General features: G+C 46.3%; 2 protein-coding genes across 4 annotated transcripts in view; one reads left to right on the top strand and one right to left on the bottom strand.

The window, feature by feature from the left end:
• Window positions 1–6,214: 6,214 nt before the first annotated feature.
• Window positions 6,215–8,731, bottom strand: FJX1 (four-jointed box kinase 1). Its single transcript, XM_036428470.2, has one exon. It carries the CDS (start codon window positions 8,439–8,441, stop codon window positions 7,173–7,175), a length of 1,269 nt encoding a protein of 422 aa, XP_036284363.1. The 5' UTR covers window positions 8,442–8,731; the 3' UTR covers window positions 6,215–7,172.
• PAMR1 (peptidase domain containing associated with muscle regeneration 1) overlaps window positions 8,111–27,666 on the top strand; it is a 131,040-nt gene continuing 111,484 nt past the window's right edge. For all 3 annotated transcript variants that reach the window (XM_036428425.2, XM_036428424.2, XM_036428422.2), the window contains exon 1: window positions 8,111–8,247. The gene's annotated coding sequence lies outside the window, so the exon portion shown is untranslated. The remainder of the gene's footprint in view (window positions 8,248–27,666) is intronic.

Here is a 27,666-nt window from a genome sequence, read left to right as displayed (position 1 = left end):
AGGAAAACTTAACGTCCACACAAAAACCTGCACACAAATGTTTACAGCAGCTTTATTTATAATTGCCCGAACTTGGAAGCCACCGAGCTGTTCTTCAGTAGGTGAATGAATAAGCTGTAGTACACTCCGACAATGAAATATAATTCAGCAGTAAAAAGAAATGAGCTGTCAAGCCATGAAAAAACATGGAAGAACCTTAAAGGCACATTGCTAAGTGAAAGAAGCCATTCTTAAAGGCTTCATATTATGTGATTTCAACTATTTCACATTCAAGGAAAGGCAAAACTATGGAGATAATAAATGTTCAGTGGTTGCCAGGGATAAGGGGGAAGGAGGGATGAATAGGTGGCACACAGAGAGGTTTCAGGACAGGGCAACTATCCTGTATTACTGACGCTCTATCCACTGAGCCAAACTAGTTAGGACGCATATAACTTGTTTTATGCGTTCATCAATTGGTCTGAAAACCCATGGCTATTAAATGGTGGATGTCAGGCTCAAATCCATTTCTGCCAGTTCCCAAATGATACTGGTCACGTTCTGCCATGTTGCCTTCAAGACCAAGGTCATGGCTAGGTAACTGAAAAAAATCCAGGCACAAAAGGACAAATATGGTTCCAGTTACATGAAGTACCGTATTTTCCGGCGTATAAGACGACCCCCCTAATTTTACAGTTAAAACATAGGTTTAGGCCTATATTCGCTGTATAAGACTACCCTCCACTTCCGAGGCAACACCAGTTCTTTTTTTAATAGACCGCCTCTCTGACTCTGGCCAATCTGAGCAGGCTTTTTACTAGAACACAGTGGTCGTCTTATACGCCGGAAAATATGGTATGTAGAATAGGCAAATTAATACAGACAGAAAGTAGATGAGAAGTTACCAGAGGCTGGAAGAAGGGAGGAATGGGGAGTTATTGCTTAACGCTGACTATTTTTGTTTGGGGTAATGAAAATGTTTTAGAAATAGTGGCATGGCTGCACAATGTTCATAGTACAATATCACTGAATTGTACACTTAAAATGATTAAAATTCCAAATTTTATTATGTGTTTTTTATCATAATTTAAAAAAGAGAGAGAAAAAGATCATGTATGTGATCATTCCCACTCACCTTGCTTCTCCAGGCCAATTGTAGGATGAGGACAAAGACTTTTTAAAATATATATATATATATATATATATATATATATATATATATATATATATTTATTGACTTCAGAGAGGAAGGGAGAGGGAGAGAGAGATAGGAACATCAATGATGAGAGAGAATCAATGATCAACTGCTTCCTGCATGCTCCACATGAGGAATCCAGCCCACAACCCGGGCATGTGCCCTGACCGGGAATTGAACCCTGACCTCCTGGTTTATAGGACAATGCTCAACCACTGAGCAACACCAGCCAGGTGGGAACAAAGACTTTAAAGAGCATTAAAAAATATATACTTTGAGGGGAAGGTATAAATAAGCAGAAACAAATGCATGATGCAGGACCATCAAATTTATTTTTTTATTTTTTTAAAATATATTTTATTGATTTTTCATAGAGAGGAAGGGAGAGGAATAGAGAGTTAGAAATATCGATGGGAGAGAAACATCGACCAGCTGCCTCCTGCACAACCCCACTGGGATGTGCCCGCAACCAAGGTACATTCCCTTGACTGGAATCGAACCCGGGACCTTTCAGTCCACAGACCGACGCTCTATCCACTGAGCCAAACCGGTTTCAGCAGGACCATCAAATTTAAAGTGACACCTCTCTATTATTAACCGGCAATTTCTCAGCAAAGTAAAACCTGTGAGCTGATCCTGGGAAAACGCCAGTTCTATACACAAGCTATTTAATTTTTCTGGATATGGTGTAAAATAACTGTTAAAGCTATAAAAGATACCATATGGCGCCAAAGGAATGGGGGGAAAAGTTTTTTTGTGTTTTTTTTTTTTTTTTTTTTCCGGTATTGTTACTTGATGAATAGTTATTTCTCTATTCTCCTTAAAAAAATAAAGGTACCATTTAGGAGAAAAATCTCAAAAGTGTCAAGAAGACATATCCAAAATGGAAAGAAAGTTGAAAAGATAAATACAACGAGCATTCCTTTAACTATATTTGGCGGAGTCCTGCAGAGAAAAAAATTCCGGAGAGGCAGCATTGAGACATAGTTTATTAATGTAGTTTCTCCCACAGCAGGACATAGAGACATTGGTAAAACAATCACATAAAAAAATTATGATTGTTACCTCTGATCTTTATGAGTGCACAGAAAAGGAACTGTCCTCTTGAATTGTCCTTGGGCCACCTTGAGGCAGAGATTCAAAGAATGGTTTCCCCTCCCAAGGCCCACAACAGCACTACTTGCTCACACGTGGTCAGGTCAGACAGAAAGCGATGGCTCGTGTTTTGCGCAGTGTAGACTGAGCAGCACTGATGACTTGAGATCAGATCAGAGGGTCACACCTGGCAATGGGAAGTAGAGGAAGAGAAGGAAGAGAATAAAAATGGGATTGAATATGGAAAGTGTGTTGCATATGCTGCCGTGTGAAACTTTGATTTCAGCCCTATGAGACTGTGTGTGTGTGTGTGTGTGTGTGTGTGTGTCCGTGCTGGGTCACAATGTAAAGTCTTTGACTTATTGTGAGTTCTGGTAGAAAAACCAACAAACAAGAAACTGGAAAGTTACCAGTCAAATCAAACACCTCCCATTCCAGGTAAGACACTGGGAGCCAGAGAGGGGAAATGACTTTGCCAAGTCACACATGAGTCAGGCGTGGCCCGGGTCTCTTGACTATCCTCTAATGATCAGTGTACGCTTGCAGTTGGGTGTCAACTGTGCCTTGTGGTTTCCAGAACACCTTGGCAGCTTTCTATTCCCTTCTGGAGCAATGCAAGTGGACTCCGTTCCCTCCTCTACTGCCCTTTCAGACCTTATACCACATGGGATAGAGGTTCTGTGGGATGGGACAGATGTGTGGAGAGACAAGTAATGAGTGCCCAGGTTCGGATCTTCCTGGACTATTGAGTAGCTCAGAAAACGCAAATTCCACCACTGATGAGATTCGTGAGAAGCTGATGAGATACAAAATAGAATCACAGCCTCTCTGTGAAAAAGAGGGGGTGCATGTGATGACGCATATTGAGGGTATTCTCAGGAAGGAGGCAACCAGCTGATAGTTGGGCTTTAGGTAATTCCTGCCAGACTCAGGTATGTATCTTCCTGGGCCAAAATCGAAGTAGGTAGAGTCTTCTGTGACTGCAGAGATATGGCAGAATTATGAAAAAGGTTCCTTTATAAGTGCCTCTGGTTTTGACTTAGAGGAGGAAAGTGTCTGCCCCGCCAATAAAAAAGCACTTATATTGAAACCGGTTTTACTCAGGGGATAGAGCGTTGGTCTGTGGGCTGAAGGGTCCCAGGTTTGATTCTGGTCAAGGGCATGTACATTGGTTGTGGGCACCCAGGGGTGTGTAGGAGGCAGGTGATCGATGTTTATAGCTCTCTATCCCTCTCCCTTCCTCTCTGTAAAAAATCAATAAAATATATATATTTTTAAAATAAAATAAACAAGCACATCCATTGCATATACTATGTGCCAGGCCCTGTTCTGAGGATATCACAAATATTTACTTGTTTAATCCATATAATCAACCTCTCAGCCTCAGAGCGCTGCTAGCCACCGTAGCGGGCAGAAGGTTGAGAAGTGTTGAGATGTGCTAGAATAATTTGTTTTGCTTCCTGATTCAGGAGGGCAAGTATCTTAATAGAGTTTAGAACTATGTCACTGACAATGTGAATTAATCCAACAGTCAAATCCACGGAGAAAAGGTCAACTGCCTACTTTCTCTTGGCAGAAGGAATTGGGAGGATTGTTCTTCTTGCAAAGATTCATCACCTTTTGATGCTTTCCAGAAGTGGTGATGAATTTGCAAGGAGTTATCTACTTTTAATAAAACCGCCGCATATATTTGTCATTTAACTCCCTGGTGCAGAATCTGCTTTAGATCCTGAAACAGACCCACCCAAGCCCATGTCGAGGCCAAACCCGTGCCCTTGGCCTTGTGATCTAGGGCTTTCCATAGTGCTAGATGGGGGAAGGGGCCTCAATGTGTTGAATTAATTTATTGTCACATTTCAAAAACCGAACCTGACTTTAAAAACTGCTAGATTTGGTTTTGATGATGAGAATTATTCATCAAAGTGTACTGAAGTGTAAGAAGGGCAAGAGTTTTATTAAAGAGAATTAAGAAGTGAGTTGTTTTGTTCTTTTTAAATACTTATGAGGTGCCCTTATGTTTTATATGTTAGCATTTAAATTCCACCCTACTCTGATCGAATCTCCATTTCGTAGACGAGGAAACTAGGTTAAATGACTTTGCTGAAAGTAAATAGGTGAGGGGCAGAATTCAGAATATAGTCTCTGCAGAACCCATTACTATTTCCACATCATGCTGCAGTCTGGAAGCTTTATTTCCCCCCGACTTCACCTGCAAAATGATTTGGCCCTAGCAGCATCCACTGACCATGGCAAAACTCTAATTGATCTTTCTGTCCCACAGCCTGCCGATTCTCCACAAAGAACAAGCAAGTTAAAACCTGTTCTCTGTAATTAAGTCTTGGTTCCCTTAACAACCCCACCTTGTAATTAAACTTACTCTCCAACGGGCAAATACGGTTCACTGCAGAATCTAAGAAGTCATTTAAATTATGCTCAGTTTCTTGTTCTGGGTCACCCACGGTCAAGTCTGGGCTTGGAGCTGAAGCTGAGGAGGAATGTGAATGCTGTTGGCCCAGAACTCACCAGCGCAGAAATGAGCTGGGGAGTCTGGGTGTATTTCCTGCACAATCTGTGAAACTTCGGAGTTATCTCTGGTCATTGTTTCCCTCGATGACCATGCATGGTAAAAATGCAGGTTGCTCAATAGTTATCCTTCCTTGGAGCAGCCTTCGTGGACTCAGGCAGCAAATCTCGGAGAGTTATTCATTGGTTATCAGAAATGGAAAATGTTTCTTTTTGAAAGGTAATTATCGAAGGTCTCTAATGTTGTATTGAAAAAAGATATATTTGTCATTATCAGTACATGGTGGCTATATGGTGGGAAAAAATTGGCTATCACTACAAAGTTTATGGATTCTATTTTTTTTTTTTTCGGTTGAGATAAGATTTGGCTTAGCATAAGGCACAGAAACATAAGGTGGCATTAAATTGTGGTTAAGTTACACGCTGTGTTGCCACGCAGAGTGAGGAGGGAACCCACAGAGATTTAATATCTTTAGGAGTCTATAAAACTCCAGGTTTATAAATACTAGTCAAAGAAAACATTTCACAGTAAACAAAGGTTTACTTTTGAGTTAAAGGTCTTTACATAAAAAAAGATCAGAGGCAAGATCGCATGGACCCAGATATCCAATAAAATGCCAAGATAAACCACCAATGGGCTGTAACACAAAGAGCCACCTTTCCCCTCCTCCAGGGGTCAAAAGAAGTTTAAGCCAATCCAAAAACGATTTTCTAAATTTCAAGTCCCCAAGAAGCCTAGCCCAAATGTCAAACACAAGGCACTGCACACTTTTTTTCATGGTCTCACCATAGCTGCTCCAAGGGGACCGTGCTATTACTACCTAGAAAAATAAACAGCACACTCTCTTCACAGAGCTGGATGCGGAGTCCAGATGTTGGAGATTATGATCTGGACGCAGTGGAATTTATGCCAGGAGATTAAAGAGGAGAATTAATTTATGACTTTCTCTACCTGTTCGCAATGTGTTCAGCTTATTATGGGTACACGTTGGGATACACAGTAATTACGATGCTGAAAACAATGTGCAACATGTGACCCCTGTAGTTAAGTTTATAAAGGGGGGATTTGTCATATTGTAGCATGCACATCTGGTTCTATCATAGTTGCCACATGATTAATATAGTAATATATTACAGTGAAATCCCTTTATATCAAAGTTTTATTTGCCAGGAAATAGAATACTTTTCCTCTCTCTCTCCATCTTCCCCCACAGGCTCTGCTGAAACCTGAAATTTCCAGCACTAGGGTTCATCTGAGTGAGAACAGAGAATCTGTCCTTGTCCTTGTTCAATTCTATAAGTGTCATAGTCACAACTGGGGTTTTAAAAGCACTTCCTTAAAGGAGAAACCCTAAAACTCATTCTAAAACCAGACAGGGCATCAGCTACCTCCAACCGTTAAAACCATCAGGGATTCCATTCTAAATTTTAAACTCCCTTTTATTGAAATATAAGTTTGTTTAGTATATTTACACCACACTTTATCACCTATATACATAGTAGGCAAATCTTGTCAAATAAAAAAAGGTTTTTTCCCCCCCTCAATACAAAATTAAAATAAAAACAAAGTAAAGTGCAAGAAACTGATTTTTCTTCTTCTGGTGAACATCATCATTGTCAAAATTTTGGTCGATTGGGGCGGGGAGGAAGGGGGCGAAATGAATTCTGTGACTCAGTGCACACAGACAGCCAGTCCCACATCTGCAGCCTTCCGGCCAAAAACGAAAAGCAGTCAAGAACAAGTCAGATGCACAGAGTCTGCAGGACTCCCCAGGTCCTGGGTGGAGGTCCTGATCTCTTTGTCTTATCCGGATCCATTCCCCAGCTCTTAACAGTGATCTCACCATCACCAGCTGGAACAAAGGGAGAACACAGGGAGGGGGCTCCACCAGCCAGTGTCACAGCCGCCTCTGGCCGCCAGCGCGCTGTGTTTGGTAGGAAACTGCAGAAAGAATTAGCCCCAAGGCTCAAACAGAAGTTTCCCTTTTTGGGAAAAGGGGAGGAGGAGAAGGTCGAGGAAGAGGATGCATCTCCCACAGAGACAGCCACCAGGAGGGCCAAACTCAGCAGCCAGCTTCTTCGATCCCAACTCCCCGCTGCCCCCAGGGGAGCATTCTTTCACAGGCTGGGTGGAGGGGCTGTCACACGTCTCATCCGGGCGAGCTCTCCCAGAACTTTGCAAGGAAACAGCTTGAAACTGAGAGAAAGGGGCAGGTGGGTGAAAATGAAGTTTTTTAGCAGCCTTCTTGCTCCAGCCACTGGCAGGGCGTTGGCTGACAGGTCCCAGGCGGTGGCAGAGGCGACAAGCCCTTCCCCCAGCATCCATTCCCCCAGCCAGAGGGTTTCTCTCTCCTCTCTCTCTTCCTCGGGGTGATTGATGCTAAGTCCCAGGTCTGCGGCCGTACTTGGCCTTACAGTGCAAAATGTGCTTGGCAAGGAAGTCCAGGCGGCGCTGTAGCAGCTGAGCGTGGGGCTGGGCGAGCTCCGCCAGCTCCGGGAAGCGAGGCTCGTGGTGCCGGTAGAGGCGCAGCAGCCGGGCGGCCGCGTCCCGGCCCCGGTGCAGCTCCAGGACGCGCCTGGCTGTCCGCTCCCGGAACACGCACACCGACTGCAGCAGCGGCTCGTTGTACTTGTCCCACATGCCCGCCACCCGGTAGCCGTGCACCAGGCCCGCCTCGTTGTCCAGGAAGACCAGCGCCCCGCCGGGGCCGCGGTGCAGGTTGCTGGTGGCGCGCTGCATGACGCGCGGGTCCCACTGCAGGCTGAAGAGGTTGCTGACCAGCCGGTCGAAGTTGGCCGTCAGGTAGTCAAAGAGGATCAGGTCGGTCCACTGCACCAGGTCCACCAGCTCCTCCCGGCTGCGGTTGGCCAGCTCGCCCCCGGCGGCGCGCAGGGGCCGCAGCTGGCCGTCCTCGGAGCGCCAGGGCGCGGGCACCACCACGTCCGTGAGGTTGGGCAGCCAGCGCGTCAGGCTCACCACGCTGCCCTCCGCCCAGTGCGCCGCCCGGAGCTCCTCCTGCACCCGCGCCCACTGCGCGCCCCGGGCCTCCACCCGGGCCAGTGCCAGCGGCGGCACGTGGCGCCGGAGGCCCAGCAGGCACGCCAGGTAGTAGGACAGGGCCTCGCCCTGGATCTGCTCGGGGTTGATGCCGTAGCGCACGCAGGCGCGGGTGCCGTCGGCGAAGCGCGCCAGGCGGTTGGAGCTGCGCCCGCACCCGCCGCGCTCCAGGGCCACCACCCGGGCGCCCCGCGCCGCCTGCAGCCACGCCGCCGCCTGCGCCTCCGAGAAGCCGCGGGGCACCTGCTCCTCCAGGCCGCGGCTCCAGAAGACGCCCCCGTGCACCGCAGCGAGCTGCTCCCCCTCCGGCCGGGGCACCCCGTCGGGCACCCGCCGCCTGCGCTCCGCCCCCGGGGGCCGCCGCCGGGCAGCGGGACCGTCCGCGCCGGCCGCCAAGGTGAGCAGCGTCCGGAAAGTTTTCAGGGAGGCGCCCCGGGGGTCCCGCTGCGGGGAGCGGGGCGCGGACTCCGAGCGCCGCGGGGTCCGGTCTTCGGGCGGCGCCAGGAGCCGGCCCCACAGCGCCAGCAGCGAGCCCAGCGCCAGCAGCCAGAGCCCCGCGGAGGCGGCGGCGCCCCGCATCCTCCTGCCCATGCTGCTTCCCGCCGCCGCTTCAGGACGACCAGCCCGGGCGCCCGGGTCCCGGCGGCGAGGGCGAGGCGGGCCCGGCGGCGGCTCGGCTCCCGGGCTGCGGGCGCTGCAGCCCCATCGCGGCCGCGGGGCGGTGCGGAGCGGAGCGGAGCCTCTCCGGCGCTGGGAACTGGCCGCGCCGCCGCTTCCCAGCTGCTTTTGTATTTCGCTGTGAGACCCTCCGGCGGGCGCGATTCACAGGCGTCCGGACCACGTGGGCGCGGGGGATCCCCCTCCCCCTCCGCCGCCGCCGCTCCCGCCCCCCACTCCCCCGCCCCCTTCCCCTCCGCTCCCCTTAAAGCGGCGATGGCTTCTGCCGAGAGGCAGCCCCGCACTGGGTTGGGGACCGAGGGGCGGGGAGGAAGCCGGGCCGGCGGGGCCCGCGCGGGGGGCGGGGCGGAGGAGGGGGCGGCGCTGAGCTGGAGTCCGGCCGGGTGGGAGGGACGCGCCCCCGCCCTTGCGGGGGGGGGGGGGGGTTTGGAGTGGTCGCGGGGTGTCCTGGCTCCGGCAGGGCCTGTCCTCCTCCAGACTTCGAACTAGGATCAGGGCGGGTCCCCTTGCTTTCTCCATTACAGAGGGTGTGATTCACTCAGCCTTATGTAAACCTCTGGGAATTTCTCCGAGCCTGGGAGGATGTGACTCCAGAGGGTGGGAGAAGTATTTATAGCCAACAGCTTGGGACCCACGGCCACTCTCCCCGAGCGCGCTCATCTCCACCGGCCACTGTGCTGTGAGGTGGGTCGCTCTGCCTTTTTTTGTGTGTGTGCCCATGGAGCATTTAGGTCAGCTCCATTCATTCCCCCATCTATGCCACAGAGTCTGCCCTGGGTTCTGGTCTCCGTGAAATCCACAGATCGGGATCCCTGAGCTCATGAAGCTTATATTACATTCTAGGTGGGGGCGTTCAAGTTGCTATGAGAGCATGATGGCCCAGGATTAGACCTAGGGCGGGAGGTGGGAGTGTGTGTGTCCAGGACGATTTCTCCAAGGAAATGATACTATTCTGTGAGAAAATAGGCACAAAGCAGGGATGGTGTTTGCTCAAGATCTCACAGTTAGCAAGTGGAGAAACTGAAATTCTAGCTGGGGTCTCCTGGCAGCACGAGCTTGATTTTCCCTCCATTAAACAAGTTCCATATTTGTATCAAGTTGTTATCTCTCTCCCCCCCTCCTCTCTCATTTAGCCAATCACTTTATTCCCAAAATGTGATTTTTCAGTTCAACAAAGAAAATCCCCATATTGCATTTTACTTAATCGTATAACGGTTTAAGGGGGGTGGGGGGACGGATGGTTGGAGGAGGGAATGGAGGTGCAAAGACTAAGAAAACAAATAAGGAGACAACAGATCACATTGTCTTCCGGACACCTTTGAGCTCAATCTACCAGGAAAAGCCTTAGGTAAGAATGGGGGTCATTCCTTCCCTCTCTGTGCCAGCCTGTGTCCCAGAGCCAAACCCCAATTCCCAGGTAAGGCTCATGCTTGCTGATGGGGATAGAACCCACTTCCTGAAAGCAGTTTTAAATTTGTTTCCTTACCTGTATTTCTTTTCTCTCTTTTTATCCCCATCAACTGCCCACGCGGGTCATCAGCGGACACTGCGTGTACTTTATTCACCAAAGAATGAATAATGCTCTGGGAACACACCCTCATTTTGTGGCTGAGCAGAGGCATCCGACCACACCGAGGGCCTTCCAGCTGTGACCCGCTGGACTCCCAGGTGTTTCCATATTGATCTTTGCTGCATCTGTTCTTCACCACATTGTGGCTATATCATTCCCTTTTCATAGATCTTATCTGATGATGATGAGATTGCTGCTGCTCCCATATGGGTCCCGTCTTCCTGCTCTGTGCAGCTCCTTACCCCTAACTTTCCCTAGAGGGCAGGGACTATGTCTTATCAACTTTCTATTTTTCTCAACACCTAACATGGTATATTACACCGGAGAGAGGCTCAATATGTTCAATTTTAATTTTTTGACTCTGATTAGCTTCCGCTGAGAATTTTTTTCTTGCTTGCTTGCTTGCTTTTTTCCTTTTTTTTGAATTCTTTGCTTTCAGCTTGGGTAAACTGTAAGCAAGATCTCCACCTTGTGGGCAGAAGTAGAATATCATCTAATTAGAGAAAAGCGCACACATTTTAAAGGAACATTTCATTGTTTAAGTTAAATTCTGAGACTATTGTGTGGCTACTATGGCTCACAGCAGGTGCTAGGTTCTGTGGGGGACTTCACAGTAGTTGGTGTCTCTGTCTTTTTAGCTGTTAACAAAAGCTGTACATAACCGAAGGGATAGTTCCATGTAAACCCCATGAGGAGTCTGTCTTTTCTGTTGTTTTATGGCTTCCTGACACAATGCCTGGCTCTTAGTGGGATTCATTAACAATTTGCTAAATAAGGAATTGGAATGTTAATGAGATGAAGCTCTGCAAGTGTGGTATTCATTAAATCTTTTTTAAAAAAATCTTACTACAAAAGGATACAAAATAACTTCCATTTATTTTAAGAGGAAAAAACATATCAATAAAGACTCCCCTTAACGTAGGAGGAAGTATATGTTTTTCAGTCTGAGAAGACTGGTCTCAAACCTGGATATCCCATCTACCAGAATCTTCTAATCATATGATTGGTGCTGATGAAGAAACTGAGTCTTAAAGAAGTCAGCTAAGATCTCACAGCTCAAATGACAGGTTGACGATCAGAGAATCTTTGCCAGGCCTGAATGCACGGTGTATCAGAACAGGATACCCTAATAGGAACTTGGTCAAGTTCGTTAACATGCAGAAATACAGAAAAACAGAGTAACAAGTCAAAATCAAAAACAAACCCAATGAGAAATGTAGTTTTAAGGTGGCATTTGATTATTTTAGATCAGTGATTCTCAGCACCTCAAGAATTTAAAATTTTTTTTTAATGCTCATGTGTAATCCTGCTCCAATGAAAATTCAGAGTGTACATCCTATCTAATAGAGATGGAATATGCTAATTGATCCTCACACTGTCACAAAAGATGGCAGCACCTACAGTGAATACTAAGGGAATATGCTAATTGACTGCCTCATTCTCAAAGATGGCTCCCATAGCCAATAAGGAGGGAATATGCTAATTGACTGCCATGCCCTCAAAGATGGCAGTGCCCATAGCCACAAGATGGTGGCACCCAGATCCCTGAGACCTGCCAGGGTGGCAGGTGCACAGCAAGGCCGGGCCCGCCTACCTCCGGAGTCCCTCAAGCCCTTTAGCCCCCAGCTGCCCAGGGTTGGCCCAAGGTGCAGGCAAGCCTTGGGTAGCAGCTGCCCAGCCACCCAGGGCCGCCTGAGGCTCAGGTAACCAGGGCCAACTGCAGCTTGTGCTGCCGGCAGTGGCAGCAGCAGAGGTGTGATGGGAGCGTTGCATTCCCTGATCGCCAGGTTGCCTCCTGCCCCTGAGGGCTCCTGGACTGTGAGAGGGGCAGGCCAGGCTGAGGGACGCCTCCCTCCAGTGCATGAATTTTCATGCATGGGACCCCTAGTTTTTATAATAAAGGCTCTGATAAATCCTGCACTAAACAAAAGCATTGATCTGGAGGAAAAAACAAACACAAAAACAACCATGCAATACCAGGGGCACTGACCTCTTTTTCATTAGATTTCCACAGCCAACACAACAATAGCTGTCCTATGTGAATGAATCAAAATTATACCTATATTTCTGTCAGATCAGCAAAACATACAATATATATATATTTTTTGGTGTGCTGCAGAATTTTAGTAATTAGTTTATGTGTGCCCTGAGATGAAAAAGATTGAAAACCACTGCTTTAGACAGAGATGGAGGAAAACACTTTTGTTTTCCTTCACTTCCCAGCCCGGGGACACCCCACCACATACCCATGGCCAAGCCACTGTGGCTCCTGGGGACCGCACAGCTCATCACTGTGTGACCTTGGTCCCGTCTCCCCCTCGGCAGTTGCTGGGGCATGCTGCTCATCTGTCATGACATCGGTACCCATTTCCACCTTGTAAACTTTCTTAATATAATTCCTCCGAGTTTCTCTTTGAGCTTCTGCTTCCAATGGTCTCAAAATCCCACAGTCCTGTTTGAAGAATGACCTGCTTCCTATAACAGTGCCTCCTGGGGAAGAGAGAGGAGGTGGAGTGGAGGGTTGGGAGCAGGGCAGCAGCTTGGAGTTGGAACATTTTCCGAGACTGGTGTTTCCACTCTCTGGCTAGTTATTTCCCTTCTGTGAGTGCTAGTTTCCGTGTCTGAGAAATGAGGATAGAAAAGCTTCCTTACCTCATGCTGTTGTTATGGAGTTCTAGTGAGGTATCGATCATCACCACAACATTAGCTGCAAACACTGTATTGAGTGCTTAGGTTGGGCTTGGCCTAAGGCTTCAGCCCTCCTCCTCACAGGTACCATTGTCCCCACTTTACAGGTGGGAAAACTGAGGCTTAGCTAGTAATGGACCTGAAGCCAAGTGCATGGTAGGGCTGAGATTCAGAAGGATGGAGGCAAAATGTGCTGCAAATTGTGAACGGAAAGGAAAATGTCAAAGGTGAAAATTATTGCATTAAATCAAAGTGGACTCAACTCAGATTAAATTTTGCTTGGAAATGTTCTCTGGGGTTTGCTTAGTACTAAGTGACATGGTTAAGAGCATGAACTCTGAAGTCAGATTGGGCTTAAAACTAACCAGTTGTGTGACCTTGAGTGAGTGAGTTACTTGCCCTCTCTAAGCCTCAGTGTACTCGTCTGTAATCTGCAGTGATAATAATATTATTGGTATTACAAATAGTAATTGTAACAATTCTATAACATCTGATCATTCACAGTGATTAATAGTAACAGATCCTATAGCTTATTGTAATGATTAAATTAGTCCCTATCAAGTGCTTAAAAGACTAAGAGTTTACTATTATCATTTTGTTACTCCCTTTTCTTCCCATGTCTCTGTTTCATTGTCCAGATGGGGGCCTCTTCCTTTTCCTGTTGCCGTCCTCCAGCAAGCATCACTGGGGTCTTGAGGAATCTAATCAAGTGGTGTTCCTACCCAGTGCACCCTCTTCATGCCCCAAATGGGCATATTCCCTGAAAAGTTTGCTATTTTCCTTCCCCAGGGAGCAGGGCCAGCGGGACCCTATGCAGCTCTTCTTGAAGCCTAAAGAGCCTCCCAGCCAGCCTCGAGGTGCTGGCTTCCTCTCACTACTCTGCCTCCTGCAATCCCAGCCTTTTCCGGGTCTTCTGAGTTATAGGATCTCCCAAAGATAGGGGCTTCTGAACACACCCTTCTAGATGCTTCTACAAGAAGGAAGAGAGAGAAAGACCATGTCAAAGAGAGGACTACAGTATTCCTTGAAACTGGGTACGATTCCTGCTTCAGCCATCCCTAGCTGTGTGACCCTGGGTAGCTTCCTAACCTCTCTGAATCCATTTCATTATTTGTATCTCCCTCTTCTTCATTCTTCCTCCTTGTTAGGGCACATTATTTTCCTGCTTGGAGATAATTTTAATTTTCCTTGGTATTTCTCTATTGAGGACGAGATAGATCTGGGTCTCCTAGGAATTGCTTAAATGATCTTATCCTCACATACCTGGCTATCCGAGGCTGGTGTGGGCACACCTGGTTCCAGGTAAATCCTGCTGGCTACATGGAAGGAGGTCAGGAGGTGAATAGTCTTTGCAGTTAACCCGTCTGCCTGAGTAAGTCCCACTTTAAACACTGTCCTGGAAAGAATGTCAAGGTTGACACGGACCCTTCATTTATGACGTGACTAACATTTTTATGCTTCTCTTTATTCCACGTCGCTCTCCTTTTGACCTGCTTTTGGAAAAGGCTCCTGCAGCCTGGAGATTAGAATATGTTGGAGACCAGAATCTAAAGGTTAGAGCACTGGTGAATTAATTTAGTAAATTTTAGAGCAGTCGCGGACACATATCTGAGTCACGTGTCATCACACGTGTTATAGGGGATGACGGTAAGAATTCTGGACTGGGCGTTTGGGGACATGAGTTCCTTTCTGTACTATGATTTAGTGCATCTGCCCTTTATTGCTAAAGGCCAAAAAACTGGGCAATACGTATTGGGGCATCAGATTTGCTCTTGTCCTAAGCCAGCATCAGTGAGTGTCAGCTGTCTTCTCACCTTCCTTTCTCCTTGGCAGGTGTCCACACCTCTCCCTGGTGCCTAGTGCTAGAGGGGAGGCTGAATCCTGATTGGGCTAAACCCATGGTCTGCAAATTGCGGCTCGTGAGCCACATGTGGCTCGTTGGCCCCTTGAGTGTGGCTCTTCCACAAAATACCATGTCCTGGGCGAGTCTGTTTTGAAGAAGTGGCATTAGAAGAAGTTTAAGTTTAAAAAATTTTGGCTCTCAAAAGAAATTTCAATCATTGTACTGTTGATATTTGGCTCTGTTGACTAATGGGTTTGCCAACTACTGGGCTAAACCAGTCATGGTGCTTTCAGTTGCCTCGCCAGTGTTTGGTTTAGGCCAAACCATAGGCATGTGGTGCCTTTCTGGCCAGTGAGTCCCGAAGGAACATCCACAGTGAGGTTTCTGGGAGAAGATGTCTGTGCTGTGACCAAAAGTCACAGGTAAAGATGGAACTCGGGAAGTTATTGCAAGCGTGCAAAGGGAGCTCTGTGCACACACTGAGGGTGGCAGAGAAGAAAGATGGAAGGAGCCTGGGTCCTTGTGATGTGACCAAGTCCCCGAATTAATGAACTCCGGAGCTGCCGTTCCTCTGGACTTCCGCTGTGGTTTAACCCACTCTGCATTGGGGTGTCTGTTGTTTGCAGCCATCGGATTCCTAAGTGATATACCTCTCACATCGGAGCTCACCAACCATAGAGAAACACAAACACAACCAGACCTCTCCCATCACAAAGGTGTTGCTGGGGAGGCAGCGTGGCGAGTCTGTAGCCAGGCGGAGACTCCCACTCATTGGGCTATCCTACAAAAGCCCCCGAACCTCTCTGGCCCCGTTAACTGAGCTGAAAAATGAAGATGATAAGTGTACCTGCTCCATCACATTACTGTGTGAATGAAATGTACATTAACCACGTAGTAAGCGCTCATGACATGTGGTTAATGTACATTTTATCAATTAGAAATATAAACCAGACGGGGCACAGAGGAGGGAGCAGTACATTCTAAAAAAGTCCAGGAAAGCTTCACCAAGGGGACAGATGTTGAATCTTGAAGTGCAAATGGGGTTTGCAGGTCATGGACTCGAGGAGAAGGACATTCAGGTGGAGCAGTGGGAACTGTGTGCCAGATCTTTCAGGAGCTCAATTTCCCTTCCTTAAAAATAAATAAATAAATAAATAAATAAATAAATAAATAAATAAATAAATAAATAAAATAAAATGCTTGGATGTGTTGGATTAGCTTAATCTCTGTTCATAAAAGAAACACATCTCGGGTCCACTGCCTAGATTAAGCGCCCGATCAGAGACTCTCCATGGCCCCTTCATCGCTCCCTTAGGGCTCTCTTAGCCCACCCTGAAAAAATTCACTGGCAAGCCTTGCACACTAAAGGAGGTGCCTCGCACTGGCTCTGTTGATTTCTTTGTTCATCCTCCCAGCGTGCAATTAGCAATGCTGCTCTTCCTCAGCTTCTGGAGGCCCCACACAGCTCATCCGTCAGATAGATGCTGACGCTTAATTAAGCGTGTAAAGCTTTCTGATTCCCTCCGATGAAAGGTGGCCCGCGAGTACATCCCAGGTTTTATTTTGGTGGCTCCTGCCAAGGGTTATTATAAATAGGACTTGGTGTGAGGTGGCTGAGCTCTTAGGGTGAAAATGTGTCAAGACCAATTGTGGCTTCCGACAGCAGAGGTATTATCATAATGGTTCCATCATAAGCGGTGGGTGTTAATGGAGGTGGCTGTGGGGGGAAAAAAAAGTACTTCAGGCAGTGAAGCCAGGATAGAAGTGGCTGCAAGTGAAATATCGGCTGCTCCTGGGACCTCCATCATAATCATTAGCTATATTAACCTCGAAGCCATTTTTTTTCTGCCGTCTCTTCTACAACAGACTCAAACTCAAATAAAAAATGGATGCCTTAACTCCAAATGAAAATATATCCCTTTGCTGCTTTTTAAAATCCATTTACATTAAAATGATGGCCAGCAGGTAAGTCATTTATAACTGGGGGGGGGGGGGGGGCTCCCTGCTGTGCAGACAAGTGTCATCAGACTAGTGAGAGGGCTAAGTGAGAGACTGGGGGACTCGCAGACCTGGGAAAAGTCATCACTGTTGGACCAGAAGAGGCTGGTCATCCAGGTAGGGATGATGACAGATCTGCATGGCTGGTTAGGATCAGGGAGGGTAGCTGGACTCCATGGGAGTCCTCCCACCTTGCTTTTCTCATTTGGAAAATGGGATATTATTTTTGCCTCATAGAGGAGTATTGTGAGAATTAAATGATACAGGAGTTTAGATAAACTAGAGTAGGCAGAGTTCCAATACAGGTTCTGGCTTATCGTAGGAACTCAATATTTATAACCACATACCCAGCTGTATGGAAGCATATCTGGGAGGACAGGTACTGAGCTGTCAATAGCACTACTCCTCAAGCAGGTGTCTATGTGTGGGAGGCACTTTTTACCATATACATTTTTCTACTTTAGATATCATATAGCATTTGGGGGAAAGATGCTGTATAAGCATTAATGGTTGTGTGTGTAGAGGCTCAAGTTAAAATAAGATCAGAAGTAGAATAATAAAGAATATGATATTTTAGTAACCCTGTCTTTTGTGTGATTGTAAAATTTGTACTCACTATACTTGAATTAGTTGAGATCCTTTGGTGGCAAGCAACAGGACCTGACTGGCTAAGTCAAGAAGCAAAAGTGATGTGACCAAGCCCCCAAATTAATGAACTATAGGATACTGGAGTAGTCCTCAACATCAATGGAAGAACTGAAAACTGGGCATTGGAAAACACCAGAACTCTGCAATCCCAGGGAGGTTCAAACCTTCATTGAAAGATGCAGGTACAAGGTGTTCAGCTTCAGTCACCTTCCATTCAAGCTCTTACATTCCATGGAGAAGGCATCTGATTGGTCCATCTTGGGACAGACATTTCCAACTTTGGCTCATTGAGCTTTTTGCCACAGGCTGGACAGGAAGTACATAAGAAAGCAGTTCTGTGCTGAAGTCTCATTCTGTATGCATCTGCCCCAACACTTCCGCAGGGACTTTTGAAACATTATCATCTTGCTTTGCTTTTACATAATAATGAGAAAACTCTAACAACCAATAAAATAAGTAGCGCTATGCTGTAAGATCTCAACAGAATGTATTTTGTGCATCTTTGTGAAGGAACCAGTAAAAATCAAAACCAAGCAGCATGATTCATCATTCCCAGGCCTAGTGATACATCACAATGACACATCTGCCTTGGGTCTGAATAAATGTTGATTATGATGACAAACACACCCACACAGCAATAACAATACTTGTCTTTTTGGCTCCAACAGTTAGCAGATCTAAAATCTCCATAAATTTGTTTAGTGCTGCCTCTCAGATTAGGAAGGGAGTTTGAGACCTTTATTAGGGTAAAGAAAAGTAATGGGTCATCTCTGGTTTTTCCATTAGTAGCTGTTATTTTATGGTTATTGGGAGGCAGGGAATGTGAGGCACACAGAAAGTATGTGGGTGTGTGTGTGTGCCTGTGTGTGCCTGTATAAAGGAGGGAGGGAGGGAGGAGGGAGGGAAAGGGAGAAGGAGAGGGAGAGGGAGAGGGAGAGGGAGAGGGAGAGGGAGAGGGAGAGGGAGAGGGAGAGGGAGAGGGAGAGGGAGAGGGAGAGGGAGAGGGAGAGGGAGAGGGAGAGGGAGAGGGAGAGGGAGAGGGAGAGGGAGAGGGAGAGAGAGAGAGAGAGAGAGAGAGAGAGAGAGAGAGAGAGAGAACATTTCATTGCCCCGGGGCAGAATGATTTAGCCAGTCCACTCCACTATGAGAAAAGGTCAAAGCCAGACTGCATTTTCTATGCTGACCATCTGTGTTTCCCAGGGAAGAGAAGCCCAGCCAGAGCCTGAGAGGCTGAGGAAGAGTGAGAAGCAGGGAGCAGAGCCAGTCAGAGAGGAGTTGGGGGATGCTTTGTGTCCTAGTCATGTGTCCTGGCAACATGGACACCACAGAGGCTGCTCCTGCTCCTGTCAACCATAAGCATCCTTCCCAACACATCCTCTCCTCAGGCACCCACCCCTTCCTTGTAATTTTTTTTTCCTCTGGGGGTGAATATTGCTGCGAGAGATTATCAGAAACTACTTATGTGAAGGTAGGAGCCTCATCTCGAACAACTAGGGATAGAACTGATATCATTTTCCAAGACTTGCTAGTGCCAGGCAGCTCACCTATCCTCACAAACCCTTTCAGGTGGCTTTTATAACTCTTCTTAACAAAGTAAGAGACCAGGGTTGAGGAGTATATTGCTCAAGTTGTTGGCACAGCTTTTACGTGGTAGAGCCAAATTCAATCCTAGGCCAGTGTGTCTCTGGTCACCTGATCCTAATGTCTTCTCTATATTGGAAAGCTGGGTTAGAAGGAACCCAAGACCCAGCAGCTCTGCCACCAGTCCCTGACTGTTCTGGGACCAGTCATAGAATGAAGAGCAGTCTCGGCCTTACCTACAACAAGTTGGGAATTATGACAGCATTTTTTGCTCCCAAAGCCAGCACTGTAATAACATAATTTGAAGCCATGTCTTGGAGTCTGCTCTTTTGGGTAGGGTTGGGAGACCACAATACCATGAACCGCCACCAGGAGTTTATACCCAGCCGTGAGAGCCCATGGAGGAGCACTTTTTCTAAGACAACCAGGGAAAGCTTTATTTCTCTGCAGCTTCAGATGCGAGTGTTCTAACCTCGAAAGTTGCTGGAACCAGGCCCATTAGACCGAATCGTTTTTATTGGAATTAAAAATATTGTAAGTTTTGTGCTCCTCTGGCCAAAACTGGAATAAAAACGACATTACTTCAGACAATATTGTGCACTAATTAAACCAGTGGAGAATGAAACAATGGAAATAAAATACCAAGTTGTAGGTTTCAGAACACTTCCCCAGCAGGGCAGTTGAATTTAAATTTCTGTTATTTTGAGTGAATATGGCCCTAAGGAACCATATCCTCTTGTAGTGTAGTAATTTTGATAAAGCTAAACTGTGCTTTGTTGAAAACAAACAAACAAACAACGACAAAAAAATGGAAGAGTCCAGGAGGATACTGTTAATAGTGATGACATTGGAGAAAGTAAATTTGAAGAGAAAAGGCTTTTTATACTTAACACGTATGTTTGAGCAGGCTGGAACGATCAAGGAAATACTTCAAAGTGAATGATTCATGATTCATGGCACCAGGTTATCAAAAGGCAGATTAGTTAAGTGACCATTAATAAGCAGCCCCAAAGGGCCAGAAATTAAGGTAGGAAGGGTCTGAGCTCGGATGGTAGCAGTGGATATGGGAAGGAAAGGACAGGAACTTGAGTGACATTAAATGCCAAGAACCAGGTTGTAATAGTTAATTTTATGTGTCACCTTGACTGGGCTGAAGGCTGCCATATAGCTGGTAAAATACTTTTTCTGGATGTGTCAGTGATGGGATTTCATTTGAATTGATAGACTGATTCAGAAGATGATCTTCCCCAATGTGGGTGGGCATCCTGCAATCTGTTAAAGGCATGAGTAGAACAAAACGGTGGAAAAAGGGTGAATTTGCTTTTTTTACTTAAGCTTGGACACCCATCTTCTGCCTTTGGACATTGGTGTTCCTGGTTCTTGGGCCATGGACTTAGACATGGACTTACATCATCAGTCTTGATCATTGGGTTTTGAACTTGGGCTTACACCATTGGCCTTGTGGATTCTTGGGCCTTTGAATTCTGACTCAGTTACACCACTGGCTTTCCTCGTTCTTCAGCTTGGGTCTACTCTAGAGCAGCACCTCTCAGGCTGTGGGTCTCTGTGGAGGAGAATGATTATGAAACTGTCTGAGAGAACAGAGTAAGAAGAACTGAGGTCCTGGGGTTTCAGACAAAGGGCCTCCGGGGCTTTGCTTGGTTTTGAGGGAGTGAGTCAACCAAGGAAACAGCCTCTTTCAAAGGCTATTTGACATGAGCAGGGAGCTGGTGAGTGACACCCCACGGAAGCACGGAACAGTGTTGCCAGGCAGTAGGTGGAGGACCGTGGATCCAGAACAGCTCCTGCAGCATTGACTGAGTTGATTTATGTAAACCAACGTATTTGACAAATAAACACCCATGGTGTTACTTGTACCCCAGGAGCATGGAGTAGTTCATATGTACATAGCTGTAAAATTAGATGCACCTGTACTTCACATACATGATCTGATTTGAGCCTCACAATGCCTTACAAAGTACTCATTGTTCTTACTGTTTGACAGAGAAAGAAAGCCCATCTTGGAGGCGTTAGTCTATGGCCCAAGGGGTAGAGCTGGAATATGGTGGAGCTGGTCTTTGAACCCACCCTCGCCCTTCTGCCTTCCTAATAGAGCCTAAATTTGGCCAACTTGTCCACCCTCCCCCACAAAGCCAGTGCTTCAGGGATTTGACCTCACCTTCACCTGCAAGGGGGAGACCTTTGTTCCCCTGGACCTAGTTCTTACCATTGGAAGTCTGCTGACGGGATTTTGGGGGAAATTTGACCACTTCCCAGGGAGAGCTACAGGAGTATTTCCCTCTTCTTCCTCCAGACATCATCCCCTCTGGGTGTGACATTTAGAACTGCTGCATAGCCACTTGCTGCCAATCTGAAGACCAGGCCAAGATGGCAGGGCCAAGCTAGAGAGAATCTGGGTTCTTGGGTGGTGGGGTGAGTCCCTAAATAACTGCTGATTGCCTTCCCAATGCCCATTCTCTTCTTCTTTAGTAGCAGGAAATCTAGTAGCAGGACATCTAGCTATGTCCACAGAGAGAAAACCACATTTTCCAGACTCCTTGGTCAATGCAAGTAGCTGATGAAATATTAAGTGGCCCTTCACCCTGTCCCTCTTTACCTTCCTACTTCCTGGAATTTAGACATGATGGCAAGAGCTGTGGGAGCAATTACCTCGCCAGGAAGCTAACTTGAGGGTGGATGCCATGTGCTACAGAAGGCAGCGCAGAAAGTGTGGGTAGTTAATTTTATGTGTAATAGTTAATTTTATGTGTCACCTTGACTGGGCTGAAGGCTGCTGCTGTCGGCGGAGTTGCCATACCAGCTTAGACTCTTTATTCTGGGCTTTTCTGTGAGAGCAGTATAAACCTCTATCTCATGTAGGCCATCGTTATTTGTGTTTTCTCTTATATGCACCTAAGTATAACCCCAACTGAGAAACCTATATATTTCAGAATTTCCAGTTGGGTGAGAATTAACTTCCTTAATGTGTAAACTGTTTGGAGTTGGGGTTGTTTTTATGTGCAATCAATCGCATCTTAATCGTTTCCTCTTCAGAACCCATACTGTGAACATCTGTCCTGGGTAGTCAACTACAACCTAGGGCTGTATTCTTTAATTCTTCATTGTTCTTGTCGGGGGAGGTCCTAATGTTCTATAGATAGACCACGTTCTACATACCTTTCCTGCCTCAAAGACCCACCTTGGAGCAATAAAAAAAAAACTTCCAGAAAGCACAAAGGAAAGGTAGATGTTTGGCTAGCTGCATTGGGGTAGTAGAGCATTGATGGGGGTGGGGAACCCAAGTGGTTTCTTTGGCACCAACCTCAAACTGTATAGTGATTCCCCTCTTCTCCCCTTCCACTTGAGCAGGGGCTGGCTCTCAATAGCCTTCTGTATATTTCTTCAGATTCCATGCTGCCCTCTCCTCTACGGGGCCCTGCCCCACCTTGTGGTCTGCCGCCCACACAATCCTTGGGGAGAGGAGCTTTTAATAACTGGTGAGGCAACTATTGACTCAGGTTTTGTTTGCTTGCCACTAAGCTCGCGTTTTACAAATGCAGGATTCTTGGCTTAATAGGCCAGTCATTGTGTATTATCGAAATAGCAAATTAATTATTCAAAGCTGTGCTTGATATAGACCAGAGATTTCACTGAGGTGGCCTCCCTGGTTCCCGATTCGCAGTAAACATTGCGTTTCTGGCCAGTCGGTATTTATTTCAGGTATAGTAGCTATCTTGTTAAATCCAGGTCTGTTAAATCTAAATGAAAGTCAGGAATTTGTCCTGGAGGGTGGGGGGTGGGAGGAGAGGGTTTAGTCAAGCCTGTGTTGAGAAAATCCCAAACTACTGGCTCCATTACTCCCATCTTGCTGTGCAGGTGCTCATGGCAGCTAGTGAAGTGTGGCTGGATTAATCATTGTTATCTAGGCACAAAAGCTCCCGCCATCCTTAGCTCAAGCAGTTTTCCCTTGGATGTAAACTGTAATGTAATGATCGTAACAGGAGCCACCATTTACCAGTGCCTATTATGTGCCAAGTGCTTCAGGTCCAGAATCTCCAATTTACAGATGAGGAAACGAAGGCCTAGATGGGTTAAGCAATCTGTCCAGGGTCACACATAATGTGTTAATTGGCAGAGCTGGAATTCAAATTCGGCTGTTTGGTTTTTAATGCCCATTCTCTCTTGCTGCAGAGACACTGAGGCCTGGAACCTGTATTGTTGTGTCCCACACAGGAGGGTTCTGTCCCTTGGCTCTTGGCTCAGAACCTGGTTACCAGAACAGTCTGTTTTACCTCCCTCCCTCCTACCCTCCCACCCCTTAATGGAGTCCCTCCTTTGCACAGGCATGCACACTTGCCTTCTCCTTCTCTTGAAGCCCATCCTGGCCTGCCTTTGTGCATCCCTCCCTTTTCCATTCCTATGTACAGGACTGATGGGTTTGTCACTCAACTCGAATGAGAAGGAAAAATATTCCCAAGGAGGAAAACCATTTCCAGTGTATCTGAGCAGGCAGAAAAGGATGATTAAAATTTGGCAGTTTGTACCAGATAGGTGCATAGACTCATCTCACAAAACATGAAGGATTACCTCTACAAATGTGATGAGCATTCTGCAATTTGGGCTGGACAGTGTTATTCCTTGGTTTTGCTTGGGGTCACTCATGTAGACAGCAGTCATCTGTCCATGTGGCTCAACAAGGGTAGAAAGGTCCAAGATGGTGGTCACAACATATCTGGTGATGAGCTGGGGTACCTTTTCCAAGAGGCTTTCCCAGCAAGATAATTTAGGTTTTTTAGATGGTGGTGACAGTACTCTAAGAGGGCAAACCCCACCATGCAAACACTTCTGTTAGCGTCCCATTTGATGATGTCCATCAGTCAAAGAAAATTACATGGTGAAGTCTGACATCAATGGGGCAGGAGGATATGCAAGGGCATGGATTCTGGGGGATAATTGGCGGCATGCAATGTAACAATCTATTACAGGGTGCTTTGAAGCAAGTATTTATTTTTATCCTCATTTTATAGATGAGGAAACCAAATAAAATATCTTGCCCAAGGTCTCACTCATGTTTGGCAAGGGTGGGGTATAGCTGGGTCTCACACTCTCTTCTCTGTCTCTAAAGCCCACACCTTAACTGGTGTAATATCTCTGATATTCTGCCTTGGTATTAACTTCTTTTGCATAGTGCATTGTCAAATTATCCTAACCCAGTGGTTGGCAAACTCATGATTCAACAGAGCCAAATATCAACAGTACAACTGAAATTTCTTTTGAGAGCCAAATTTTTTAGACTTAAACTTCTTCTAATGCCGCATCTTCAAAATAGACTCACCCAGGCTGTGATATTTTGTGGAAGAGCCACTCTCAAGGGACCAAAGAGCCTCATGTAGTTCAACAGCCACAGTTTTCTGACCATGGTCCTAAGCTAATCTCAGGTCTGCTGCTGGTCACTATGTGTCTGTCCTCAACTTCCTGTCCAAACACACAAGAGTGCACACGTGCACACACACACAAGTGCAATGTTAGCATGATTGACCCATGTTTTTCCTTTGTACATATCTCCTAAAGTTACTACATGGTTCTTCTCATTCTCACTTCCTTAACTTATAGGGCCTGGGGTGAATGAATGCCCATCACCTTTGTATCTTATTTCATTCAACAGATGAATCCATGCACCTACCTGGTACAACGTGTCCTCTTTTTAGCATTCAGTTACAAGAATAAAATGGCTAAACAGGCAACCACGTTCAACATTATTTAATCCATTCATCTCCTTCTCTGGCTTCTGGCAAGGGAGTCTGCTGTGTTACTTCTCTCCCTCCACGCCACAGACTGATGGAAACAGGGGATGTTGAGTGCTCTCCCGGTCATCGCCATCAGAAATCGTGTAGCATCTGACAGACCGAGACATATTGCCTCTTACTCAGCGCGGCCTGTCTTGTTGACAGGGTCCTGCCTGAAGGCTTCAATGTTGTTCTAGGCAACATGATTGAGAGGGAAGCTGGGTTGTTTGTCAACTTGGCCTTCACAGGACTATCAGATTGAAGCAAGAGCTAAAATGTGTTTTGTTTTCAATAAGGTTTCATTTCTGTCATATATGATCAATTTCAAAACATGTCATAAAAATATTGCTTCTTATTATCCCCACTTCTGGGGAACTTTAAACCTGCTAGGAGAGGTGCAAGCAGAGAACTTGGTGTTAATTCTGCTCTTTCTGAAATCATCGGTTGTGGTTGATGAAAGATGTCCACGTCCTAATCCCTGGAACCTGTGAACATGTTATGAAATATGGCAAATGGAAATTAAAATTGCAGGTGGAACTGAGGTTGCTGGCCAGATGGTTTTAAAACCACAAGAATATCCTGGGTTATCCAAATGGGTTCATTGTCATCTAAAGGGTCATTAAGTGTAGAAGATGGAGGTCAGTCACTGGGAAAGGTTCAATTGGCCATTTCTGGCCTTGGAGATGGAAGGAGCCAGAAGCCCAAGATTGTGGGAAGCCTCTAAAAGCTGGAAAAACACAAGGAAAAAAATTCTTCCCTAGAGCATCCAGAAAAAAATGCAGCCCTGCCAACACCTTGATTTTAGCCCTTTGAGACCCGTCTTGCACTTCTGACTTCTAGAAGTGAGACATAATCAAGTTGTGTCAGATTAAGGCACCAAGTTTTTATTCATTTGCTACAGCAGAAGTAGAAAACAAATACACTACTTTTCACGAGCTCCTTGAAGAATGGTCAATATTTAAAAACTACCCTTGTATTTATGGAGGAGTTTGGCATGTATCATAGGAACAGAATTTATAACTCTTGGTAGGGATACTATTCTCGAGTTTTCACAGCAACAGCCTTAGAGTCACATTGCCCTTATACCAGAGACTTATTTCATGGTGAGGCTGAATAACAATGACTGAACATTTTCTGCTCATGTAGAATCTTCTTTGTTGTTATTATTATTATTTATTTTTTATTTTTTTATTTTTATTTTATTATTATTATTATTTTTTTTTTTTGCTGAAGATTTTGTGAGCTGGAAATCTGGGCAGGACTCAGTTCAGATTGTTCATCCCTGGACTGTGTGTTAGTTGGGATCCTTCATGTGTTTGTGGTGGATGGAAAGATGTTGACTGGGTGTTGGCTGATGCTGGATGATATCTTTCCCAGGTCCAGCAGTTGGCTAGGGTTTCAGTCAGGGCACTTTGGTCTTCATCTCCAAGGCCTTTTAACTGGCATAGCTCCCCTGGGTTCCTCCCTTGGTGGCTGGGTTCCAAGAGGGAGAAGGCAGAAGTCTCTGGAGGTCTTGGCTCAGAGATTGCATAATGTCATTCTGCTATGTTCAGTTGGCCAGAGCAAGTCACAGGGGGTGGTCCAGATTTAATAGAAAGTAGAGAGAACGAGACTGCACATCTTGATGGGAGCAAGGGCCAAGAGGCATTTGTGCAGGGATGGAAGGGATGTATTTTTCTTTTTTTACTTTTAAAAATATATTTTATTGAGTTTTTACTGAGAGGAAGAGAGAGGGATAGAGAGTTAGAAACATCGATCAGCCACCTCCTGCACACCTCCTACTGGGGATGTGCCCGCAACCAAGTTACATGCTCTTAACCGGAATGGAACCTGGGACCTTTCAGTCTGCAGGCCGATGCTCTTCCCACTGAGCCAAACTGGTTTCGGCCTATAGATGTATTTTTCAACCTTCTATGCTCTCTGTGGCTCCTTTTCTTGGGCTGGATGGCCTGGAGCTCCTGCCTTTCCCATGCGGTGAGCCCAGCAGGGCAAGCCCTGCCCTTGAGAAGAGAAACTTGCATTTGTCCAGCTGCTGGGATGGTGGCTCAGAGCAACTCAGAGAGAGCACCATAGTCCCCATGCACCAACCCAGGGAGCCAGCAGTATAACTATTACTAGGACCTCTGTCTGACTCCTTTCCATGTTACTCAGTTGCTTTAAAGCGTGAGGGGAAAGAAAGGCATGATTGATTAGGACCTCAAAAACTTAGCAATACCTACCTGAAGGAGATAGAGAAAGAACCAGTGACAAGCAGGGAAGCACAGTAGGGACAAAAGCTGGGCATGTTCTTAAAGGAGAAGGTACAAACTCTATTAATATAAATGATAGGTGCACAGTGGAAAAGGCTTGCTCCATCCTTGTGGACTAGCTGTAAAATGCCCAGCAATTAGAATGTTGAAAAAAATACAACAAACCACAAATGCTGACAGCATTCTGGAAAGCACTGGCTCGTTTTGCATTTATATTCTGGTTAAGTCATTTTTGCCTGAGGATTGATATAGGGACAGGTCTCCTGAGACAGCAGTGGAGCATAATGTAAACTGGGATTTAAACATTTCCATTCCCTCCAGTTCATCTATTTTCCTAGACAACCCGAAGGAGTATGTATTGCTCAGGCAGACACAGACACGTTTTCACTATTATTGGTGCAGTTGATAACGGGGCACCGAAATAAAGGGTTTCTCGGGGTGGGCAAGACTTTTTGAGTTAGTAGTGAATTCAGGAATCATCCTCTTTCCACAAAAGGGACAGTGACAAGTCAGAGTCATATACAAGCTCTCAGCTGCCGCTGCAGCAGAATGAAGAGAAGGGAGTGGTGTGTGGCCAGTGGAATGGGGTGTCACTCTCCCTTTGCTGACATGTTCAGGCACCTTTGTGGATTATGAAACTAGAAGGACCCTCAGAAATCTTCTCCAGTAAATTAGAGAAGTACGTGATTTGCCCAAGATTACACCACTATTTATTGGAATTGGGTCCAGTGTTTATTCTGTTTTGCCACATAGCCTCCCTGTCACCAGTTGATA

The sequence above is a fragment of the Pipistrellus kuhlii genome, unplaced genomic scaffold, assembly GCF_014108245.1.
Source record: "Pipistrellus kuhlii isolate mPipKuh1 unplaced genomic scaffold, mPipKuh1.p scaffold_m20_p_9, whole genome shotgun sequence".
Classification (NCBI taxonomy): Eukaryota; Metazoa; Chordata; class Mammalia; order Chiroptera; family Vespertilionidae; genus Pipistrellus; species Pipistrellus kuhlii.
Note: the sequence above shows the minus strand (reverse complement) of the source record. Positions and strands in the feature narration are given on the sequence as shown.